The sequence below is a fragment of the Nanorana parkeri genome, unplaced genomic scaffold (genome assembly GCF_000935625.1).
Source record: "Nanorana parkeri isolate BGI_ZX_2015 unplaced genomic scaffold, ASM93562v1 scaffold3834, whole genome shotgun sequence".
Classification (NCBI taxonomy): Eukaryota; Metazoa; Chordata; class Amphibia; order Anura; family Dicroglossidae; genus Nanorana; species Nanorana parkeri.
Window position 1 is genome coordinate 11,162 of NW_017310102.1, and position 11,117 is coordinate 22,278.

General features: G+C 36.5%; 1 protein-coding gene across 1 annotated transcript; it reads left to right on the forward strand.

Annotated features, from left to right (window-relative positions):
* The first annotated feature begins 1,020 nt into the window (after positions 1–1,020).
* LOC108803529 (keratin, type II cytoskeletal 8-like) lies at positions 1,021–5,667 on the forward strand. Its single transcript, XM_018575363.1, has 9 exons — positions 1,021–1,446; positions 1,904–2,112; positions 2,638–2,698; positions 2,814–2,909; positions 3,817–3,981; positions 4,062–4,187; positions 4,573–4,793; positions 5,010–5,034; positions 5,530–5,667. The coding sequence occupies exons 1-9, from the start codon at positions 1,021–1,023 to the stop codon at positions 5,665–5,667; spliced, it is 1,467 nt and encodes a 488-aa protein (XP_018430865.1).
* The last annotated feature ends 5,450 nt before the right edge of the window (positions 5,668–11,117 follow it).

Consider the following 11,117-nt stretch of genomic DNA (forward strand, 5'->3'; position numbering starts at 1 on the left):
ACTACAGAGGTGTATACTTGTTTGTGGCGTGTTTATAAGGTTAGTAAATCAACCCCTTTGCCTCCACGGTTTGCTGTTTCAGATATGATTACATTAGTCAGCTCAATATTGTTTGCATATGCATATATGTAAAAACAGTTAAGATTTATCTGTATACTTAAAGTGCTTTTATTATATGCTGTTTATTTGTCATTGTTTTACCGCTCCACACATTTATTAGGTAGTACATAATTTGCTTAGTAAAACTTTTACAAAACCTCACAATGTGTGCTGATGCGCTGTGGATCCATTGTCAGTGGTCTATCACAGAGGTGAAACAGAAGTACCCATATATTCCAGCGGCTCCTTCTGGGGTGATCGCTAAAATTTTATAATATGTAGTATGTATTAGAAAGCCATCACTAATATCTGGAGGGGTCTCCCAGGCACATTAATGCGTGATTCGTGGTCTATGGTGCAAGGAACGTTACAGGTGCAATTTGGTGCCATTCATTCTGAATGACATCCCAATGTACTTTGCTAACAGACATGTGTTGCAGCAAAGCCCAACTCGCAGCAATGCATTAATGTGAGTTGCAGTGCTCTTAGCTGCCAGAAGAGACACATGCCCATTTTCTGCCATGTTGAGGTGCATTGCCAGCCCATTAACTTTCGGCAACTAATTTTAATATGTAAAAAAAAAAAAGTATTAACAAGCAAACAATAATGCAACAATAATGAAAAGTTTGAACCTAGACTAATACTCATATTTGTTTTGAGATTGATTATTGCTTCTACTGATGTCTTTATATTAACAATAAAGGTACGCTTTAACATACACTATAACTGTTTTATTTGATATAAAATAAGGAGGATCTGATGCTACCTAGCTGGAATCATAAGATATAATAACAGCCTATGATTTTATGACTACACCCACTTCAGGTATAAAAAGGACCAGGCATCTGTTCAAAGACACAGCCTTAGGATCTCCAAGCTCCAAACACACTGCACCTTACATCCTTGGTGAGAAGACCCATCATGTCTCATCACTCCATCATGGCCTCCTCTGGACACAAGCATTTAGGCTCCTGTTCTGTTGCCTTACCCAAACATTCTTCACACAGTATCTTATCACACTCTTCTAAGCATGCTGGGCATGGCCACAAGATACAACATTCCTTCACCAGTGCAAGTGCCCATAATATTGGATCAAAAGGACATAAGATGTCAGTTGGCAGTTATTGTTCAGGAAAAAGTGGACATGGACATAGATCTGGATTTGGTATTGTTGGGCTTGGTCGTGGATTTGGAGAACAATGTGGAGGAATCACCCCTGTTACTGTGAACCAAGGCCTACTAGCTCCTCTTAATTTGGAGATTGATCCAAGTATTCAAAGAGTAAGAACCGAAGAGAAGGACCAAATTAAAGGACTCAACAATAAGTTTGCTTCCTTCATTGACAAGGTAAATCTATTTTTCTATAATCCTAATGACAACGCAATTTTTAACTTTAAATACTTACTAATAACCCCCCGCCCCCCATTTTGTAAAGCGCTATACGAACTGTTGGCACTCTATCAATCCAGTATAATATTATTAATAATAATACAGAGGTTTGAATAAGAATTTTCTACTAGACTGATTATCTGAGAAGGCAAATCAACATAATTTACAATATATTAGGGTCAGAAAAAATGCTGAAATCACCATTCTTGCCATGTCCATTTAAGATAAAATGTGATTCGAAAATTTACAGCTTCTCGAAGTTGCTGCAATGCAGTTGAAAATTTACTGAGCCATAGCTGATTTTCAAGTACTGATTATAAAAATGAAGAAAGGTATAAAGGCAGTTTTTTGAAGATACATTTTGTAGACGTAGCAAACAAATAGGTTATGAATTATTGTGTTTTGTTTGATTTAGGTGAGATTCCTTGAACAGCAGAACAAGATGCTGGAGACCAAATGGAGTATTCTGCAGGAGCAGAGGACAGCCAGGTGCCAGATTGAACCTCTGTTTGAGGCTTTTATCAGTAACCTCAGGAGGCAGCTTGAGAGCCTGGAATGTGAGGGGGCTCGTATGGCGGCTGAGAGGAACAGTATGGAAGGAACAGTAGAAGAACTGAAGAGAAGGTATGTCACTGAGTAAACATATATGTCTAACAATGCAAAGAGTTACCAGAATGCTTATTCTATCTTCTAGAAGGTACAACTTTATTTACCCTTAACAATACACCATCATCAACTAACATAATCAAGTCTGAAAGTAATGAAATGTAAGCAATTAGGTACATGTGTATTAAGAACAGCCTAAACGACACAAATCTTTTTTTAAAACATATTGTTCATTAGATGAGTAGCTCATTCTAGCAACAGACCTATGAAACACATACATAAGTAGCAACACTGTCAGACAGGTATTCTAAGCCTAACTTGAATAGTAATTTACATTAAGACATCACTATTGAAGACCATTTTGACTGTTAGCAATTTCCCCTGGATTATGTTGGTTTCATATAATAACTGGCTACAAAGTTTGTGTATGACAGCCACTCATTATGTTTACATATTATCACATACGCAATGCTAATCTAATCTATGCAAAATAACTTTTCAGCATAGCTTGACATGATTTTACCAAATATGATTTCATTGCAGGTATGAAGATGAGGTGAACAGAAGAACAGCAGCAGAGAATGAATTTGTATCTCTGAAGAGGGTAAGTGATAATTATTCACTCCTGAATCTTGGGAATATACATTTACTAGAAGCATACATAATATAGAAGCATGCATTTGTGCAGAAGGAGATCATGACTGACATATTTATTGTAGGATGTTGATGCTGCTTTCATGAACAAAGCTGAGCTGCAGGCAAAGGCTGATTCCCTGACTGATGAGATCAACTTCCTGAGAACACTTTATGATGCGGTAAAATAAACATATATTCATATTTTAAAATAGATTTTCAAATCTGTCACTTACATTATTTGATGTTATAAACACAGGCCCTGTTTTATTTAAATGTTAAGGTTTAATTTTTTCTTCTGCAACCATCATTAGGTACAAATATTTACCTTTGGCTTATATTAGTATTAGGTTTGGGGTAGAAGCTCTGTCACTTTCTATTGCTATCTGTGTCTAGTTTGGAGATATTTATTCTCACTTCCTGGCCCCAGTGACTGTTATGACTAGTGCAAAGAGTGATAGGAAATCCACAATTTAGACATTGTCACTGGGCCAGGTATAGAAAGGATATCTGCCACTAGAGACATCTGTTCCACTGACTTGTTTCATATCTTTTTAAGTCCTGCCATGCCTCCAAGACAGAAAGTGTAGAGAACACTCTTCGGCAAAGACACAGGAGGCAGCAAACAACTGACTGAGGTTTTAACCCTTCCTTTCCCATCTAAAGAACAATTTTGTCTGGAGTGCCTACATAAGAGTAACCTATTCATTTTCATAGGCAATGGTTCACTCTCCACAGATGGAGCCTCTGCTTGATTTTACACCTGATGTTTAGCTATTCCTTTCTGGGGGGGCTGGTTGTATATTCATTATGGGAAATGTATAATTAAATATTGACTGCATCTTAATAGAACATATTTGTACAGCATCAGAATACAAACAACTGGAAAAGTCGTAAATGTCAGAGGTTGACTTTAGTAAAGTAAGAAGTAAGATGCAGTCCCCCATGGCAATCAGCAAGAAAGGACATTTCTCTTTTCTGAATATAGGAAACTGAAGCTTGACTACTATTGTTTGAAGATCACCAATGTTTTGTTTAAAAAGCCTTAATATGTCAAACTAATATATTATTAACTATTGCAACTTGCAGGAGATTTCTCAGCTCCAGGCTCAGATCTCAGACACTTCAGTAGTAGTTTCCATGGACAACAGCCGAGATCTGGACATGGGCAGTATCATTGCTGAGGTCAGAGCTCAGTACGAGGAGATTGCTAACAGAAGCAGAGCTGAAGCTGAGGCCATGTACCAGTCAAGGGTGAGTGGCAATTTATCCATTGGCACAAAGTGGCCATGAAAGTAGCCTGAGTTATTCATTATTGACTGTTTTGCAATCAGTTTGAAGATCTGAGAATGGCAGCTGGAAGGAACGGCAATGACCTACAGAACAGTAGAAACGAGATTGCTGAACTTAATCGAACAATTCAGAGACTTAGAGGAGAAATCGAGTGTGCCAAATCTCAGGTATGGGATATTATTCTAACAACATTTTTAACAACCGTTTTTCTTGTTATATCATTTAAAGTTTACTGCACTTTTGGTATATTGTCATTTTGTTACAGTTTGCTAGTATTTTAGCATATTTTATATTAGTTAAAGCTGAGCTTTAGGCAGATATACAGTACATGAGCTTCAAAGAATGCGGTTATATTTTTATGTGAGGGAAGGGTAGTACTAACAGCCAATCAAGTGCCCTGTAGTATACAAGTATTGACAGGAAGCATGCAGACATGGGAGAGACAGGAGGAGAGAGCAGAGAGGTGACCTCATCAGTCTGTGTAAAGTCAGGTTTATAATATTTTACAGGAAATAAACTTTGGAAACAGTATCCCCTTCTCTTTTCTTCCAGCGTGCTGCACTAGAATCTGCCATCAGTGAAGCTGAGGAACGTGGTGAAGCTGCTGTCAGGGATGCAAAAAATAAGCTGGCTGAGCTGGAGGCTGCTCTACAGAAGGCCAAGCAGGACATGGCTCGCCAAATGAGAGAATACCAGGAACTGATGAATGTCAAACTGGCTCTGGATATTGAGATCGCCACTTATAAAAAGATGCTGGAGGGAGAGGAGTACAGGTAAGTGTGATATTTCTTCAAATCATAGCAGTGTAAGGCAATTGAAAATGGTAAGAAAGAGAAATCAAAGACATAAATAGGTCATAGTAATTAGTAACATATTTAAATAGTAACACATTTTAAAATGTAACAATTCATTTGTGTTTAAATATTTGTTGGACCTTGTTTAAGTATTTTAGATGGTAATCCTGTTTATTATCATTATTTATTTTTCAGATTGGCTTCTGATGGTCATGTTAATGTTTGTAAGTAACCATATAAGACAATATGCATTATTATGGAGATTTAAGTGACAGAATGCATTATGGACAAAAGCTACTTTAATGCCTATGTCTGGGCAAAAATTGCATATAATTAAATGGTTAATTATAATTAAGGTTTAGGTCAACTGCCTGTTGCTTTTGGTTTTTTAATATGAATTTCAAAAAAACTTACTCAAAGCTATACTGTTTATGCTAATAGGCGTTCACAAATTAGTAAACATCCTATTTATTGGCTTGGATCATTCTCTCTATACGTCTTGGTTTCTAACTCTAGGCTACTTTAAACTGAATTATGGCCTGGTTAGTGTAAACATAGATTTGGTTTTTAAGCCCACATTATTCTATTGAGTGCTTATTGCAATATTGTCCCATCAAATACTAGAAGACAGAATATTAGTTTTGGAAGCTTTTTAGAGCAATTCAGCATTGCTTCCCACTGAATTCTAAAATGCTACCTACTTTATTTTTCCTAGCTGTTCTACACTCCAGCACTGGAGGAAAACACCATTCGGGGGGACAACATGGAGGACACCATGGAGGAAACCATGGAGGACACCAACATCACAATCATAAGGGAGGATTCACCTCGGTCAGCCATGTCTCCAAAATGAAGCACCACTCTGGCCATGGGCACCACTGTTAAAGGGTGCAAACATGCCTGTAAATCACGCTTTAAGGACCAATGAACCTACATTTAAGTTGGCTTATATTAAAATATAATTGAAAATAGGTGTTGATACAGTCAGAAGCATATGTAGACAGAACATTAGAGTATAAACTATGATTGTTGGTTAAATGTTTTCCTGTAGTGATGTCTTCTTGATAAAGAACAGAGCAATCAGCCTCTCCTAAGCCTAAAATGGCAGATAGAACAAAGCTGTACTTTATACTCAATTATAGACAGAATTCTAACACATTATTATATACGATGATTCATTCAGACTGTAAACATTTACATATATTTATAATTAGTTAAGTTTATTTAAGCCAACATTTTATATTTAATGGTCCTGCAAGACCTATACATATATTCATTTATTGCCACAGTTATGTATGCTTGTTTATGTCAATTTTACCACAATGCACATCTAAAGATTATTTAGGAAATGGATGGTAGAGACAATGCAGTCTACTCCTCTAATTACTTAATCAGTCCACAGCAAAGACAACTGAAATGTAATTGTTATGATTATTATTAATATTATTATTAAGAAGGAGAAGAACAACAGAACTTTAGATAAACATAAGGCACAGTTAGAAAATAGGATGCTACCTTTTGTAAACAAATAATATGGTATTTTTTTTTTCTAATTTCTAATTTTTTTTTTTTCTGCTGCTGTAATGACCTTTGTTGTACTTGTGGTATTTTCAGTTTGTATTTTCTGTCTCAGGCTGTGTATAGTGACCTACAGTTCTATGATAAACTTCAAAATGCTCTATAAAAAGATAGAGGAAATACATAATCACTGTCCTTTACCTGTCCTGTACCTTGGCAGGTTTTCCTACTGCGGTGTAGTCAATAGTTACCTTCAAAAATGGAAATTCAATACATAAAATAAATCCACTTTACAGGTATCAAGAAGTCTTCCATGATGTGTTTTGTGGCAGAGATTCCTAACACATTAGGGACATGTTGTGTAACGTGGCAATGCAATGAGATATTAGGATTTGCTAGGTGACAAATAGGGTTATGCAGCATAGATTATCTAAAAGTAGTTGGCGCATAGCCATAGAATGAAAAGACAGCATTTAATATTGATAAGCCTGTATTGTGTGTACAACTAGCTTAAAATATCTGTCAAAACAAGGTAAACATGCAGGAACTGTAAATCCTCTACACACTCTGGAAAACATCCTGACTAAAGAATATAATAGACTAGTAGTGATAAAATCTAGGTAGCTTAGTTAGACATAAAATAAAGCAGTTTTGGCTTTTTTCTTCATACTCTACATCATCTTCTGAAATATAGATAGCTCATATTGCACATTGATTAGATCCTTATAATATAAGAATGGCAATACAGTAGAGGCAAGAAAATATTCTCAGGTTGCAAATCTCAATTACATTTCCTTCTTAAATGACTTTCAAGCTCGTGCCCATATATTCTAATCCATTCTAATTGGTTATTATATGTGTAAGTTACCGATGCTGTGCAACTATTGAAGTAATTGTCTTGTATGGGTGTATGTCAATAAATTTCTCTTTTTCACTCAATTCTGCCTCTTGTTTTGGAAATGGTTTAACTGAATTGCACACACTGAACAAGCCTAGTATTAACACCTTTTATTAATACACAATATTAAAAACTTCAAATCTTACATGAAAGATCTACCACTGCATTAATAAAAAAATTAAAGCGAACCTATACCCATAATATGGACATTAAACTATTAACTATTAATATACTCTTAAGCAGTAAATCAAACCCTCTGTAGCTGCCTGTATTGGGAAGTAATTATTTTCCAAAGATTCTCGTAAATCACAAGAAAGACTCTAAAGTGCTGTTTCAGTTGGTTTCCAACAGCTCAGAAACATCAGCTGTGTTTTTTATCAGAGGGCTGGCAGACTGCAAAGATTCCGCTGTCATAGAAAAAAAGCTGAGCTCTTAGTGCCTCTTTGATAAACTTTTAAAATGAGTTTCTTCACAAAGCCTATTGATTTTAGAGGCAAGTGAGGGCATGCTTGAGATACTTTTCAAGATATAACTGTTTTAGGTTTTTACAAATGTGCTTTTCCATCTTTACATTATTGAATGTCATATCTGAATGGATGCTCCTTTTGTGTCATTCTGTTTAAAAAGGAGTGTGATGAGTGTCCCTACTGAGGTTGGTTATTCACAGGCTTATTTTCAAGTTTGACAAGCTAAATGAAAATCCTAACATTCTTGGTAAACAAACAATCACTGATGACCTAAAGAATTTTGAAATTGCTGTTTGAAATGGTTTTTAGCTGTTTTTGAGAAAAGGTATTAATACAATTGTATTCACTTTCTAATAGATACTGTGGTTAAATGAATAAAAAGAAATAACAACCAAAATAGCTGTGTACTTCCTGACATGTGACTGTGTACTTCTGTTCTGTATTCTCAGATTGCAATATCTGCGGTGAAAGTTTGTAGCCACTGCTGTCTCTAATTGCTAGCCTCAGGAGATGTAGGGTAAGAGCATTACTCTGTTGCCCTTTGTTCTCCTTACTGCAGAAGAAACTGTGCCTGAAGACCTGCAATGCAAGAATCTCTGTGCCTCTGCTGCTTTTTAATCGTTACCCCACTAGTGATTAGTGAGACACCTCTGACATCAGAAAGCTAGGTCATGCTCCGCTTCCAAGATAGCCATCTCCTCAATGTAACACAATGTAGAAGAAGCCATGGTATGTCAGTAATACTGGCAACTAGTTCTTTGATCTTTGCTTACCTTTTGGGCACACCTTCCACAGTACAAGTCTACTTTAAGGATTGGTAAGAAAAAAATCAACTAGTTACAGAAAGCACGCATTGTCCTCATTTAGTTTTACCAAACACAATTATTTTGCAATTATTTTACATACAAATTAGCAAACATAAGGAATAAGTAAATATAGCTGTCCACATGTGCATATATTAGAAAAAAAAAAAAAGAAGATAACTAGAAAAAGAGTTTTAAAAATCGTAACACACATCAAACTGACTTTTTTGCATTAAAGCTTAACCCAGGCAAACATAAAAAACATAAATCAATGGAGTTCTCTATTCATCGGTGCATCATTAAATGTATTATTTTAAAAGCACGAAATGTATCAGCACTCTGTTGTGCTGCAGAGTTCAGAGAGGGGGAAGGAGAAACAGCACAGGGAGCCGATCAATATAAGAGTATAAGGAGTTTTCTGATAAAAGAAAAGAGTCATATCAACCAACTCAACCATGAGTTCTAACTAAACCCAAGCTGTTCACAGTTTGCCAGATGGGCAAACTATTTGGCCAGTTCCCCTGCCAACTGAACCTCCCTCCTAGCAACCAATGACGCTGTACGGGACACACAGATGAAAGAGCAAAAGTATGCAGTTCTTCAAAAGAACATCTTGGCACAATATCAGCCACAGTTTCAACATTCAGATGAAGTGATTTATTTTCTTTCCATGAATTCTAAGTTTAGGTCCCTCTTATATATCCTTTTACAGATAAACTTTGTATAGGAAGTAAGATTTCCGTGACCTTTGCTAATCATTTTTAGAAGAACACTGTATTAAATATTGCTGTTTCCTGTAAAAGTTGTCAATAATTTTCTATTTTTATATTCACAATTAGATTTCCAACCATTCTAATTTTTACATCTTTCATTAGTAAACTTGCTTAAAAGCTTGTGGCTAGTGGCTTAGAGCAGTAAACATTAACATGGAGCCTCCAGCTGTATCTTCAATTTCAATGTATCTTCCTTGGGTATGAAACACTAATATGGTTATTCACAAAAGGGTGAAGAGTTTGGAGAAGGCAGGAGAAGTGAACCATACAGGACTTTATAGCTAAACTGGTAAGCGAGCTGAATTGGAGAATTGTTCCAAGTCAGCTATTTTGGCCAAGATTTTTCACTTCGCTTGCCTTCTCCAAACTCTTCACCCTTTTGTGAATAGCCCTGTAATATTTTTAAATATATGAAATATCTCAGATCGATTAGGATCCAAATTATTTATGTCTAAGGTGCATGACTGGAAAGAACAGGGATATACATCATATTGTATATTCCTTTTTTTACCAGAAAATATCTATGATTGTATTAATCTCATAAACTACAACTACTACTGTACTATTGATACTGTAATATCATATTGTAAGAGGGCCATTGTAATTTCCCTTTTAAGAGCAATGCCGCTTTAAGACTGTATGTTGTCACAGAGACTTGATTGGCTCAGCTGTCAGCAATGCTAAAGTGTTTGTGGGAGTTGCAGTTTCATCACAGAGAGAGACAATGAAAGTTATGCTGCACTGATCTCCCACTCCCAGGAGGCTTTGTGATCTGAAAAGGAGTGTGTCATGGTGCAGCCATATAAATATCATATTTGTTGGCCTCTTTTCATAAGACATCCTGAAAGTCAATTATTTTATTGAATGCAGTCTAGAAGCTAGCCAAACAATTTGTAAAAACTTGTTAGCTAAAATGTGTTAATTAAATCAAATGTGGGTTTGTTTGAGCTTTCCCAGCTGGGAACCATTCAGCAATGTATACTCTACCTGGAGGTTGCAGTCAAAGTGTCTCCAGGCTTGGTTTACCACCAGATTGACAAAAGTGTCACCTCACCTTGTGTGTATTTCAATGTTCAAACTTATTAAAAAAGGTAATATCTCATATGTTCCATACATAATATGATCGTAGAACCTTCAGGGAAAGAGTGGTGGCACAAAGGTGAGCTGACTGATACTAAACATGAGTGTTTTACCATACAGTATGGAGGAGTTCTCATAATTGGGTATCTTTATGGTATTTCTGGTTCTGTTAGCCATAGAGTGCCAGAGTTTGGACTCTGTGTATAGCAGAAATGCAGCTTGAACAAGAACCATCACTTTCGGATCCATAATTCATAACTAGAAACAGTGATGATTGTTTTACCATACAGTATGGAGGAGTTCTCATAATTGGGTATCTTTATGGTATTTCTGGTTCTGTTAGCCATAGAGTGCCAGAGTTTGGACTCTGTGTATAGCAGAAATGCAGCTTGAACCAGAACCATCACTTTCGGATCCATAATTCATAACTAGAAACAGTGATGAAGGTTAAAAGATACCACAAAACAAACAAAAGATCAGGAGCGCAACTACCAAAGTTTCTTGTGTGTGTTTGGTCTGGCGAAGGGACCAGTGGACATATAAAATGAGGACAGAGTCAGGCACACTATTAGATCTTTAGAGTGTGGAGTTTAGGTGTCTATGGCAATGCCACAACAGTAGAAAAAGGGGACTTACGATTAGGAGCTCCCCTGTTGTCTGTGCGATCATCTGCTTGGACCGATCCTGGTTTGAAGGGTTGTCTCCGGTGGTGTGGGAGGCTGGTCTGGAATGATGTGCATCCGTGTGACCGTCCACGAACTTGA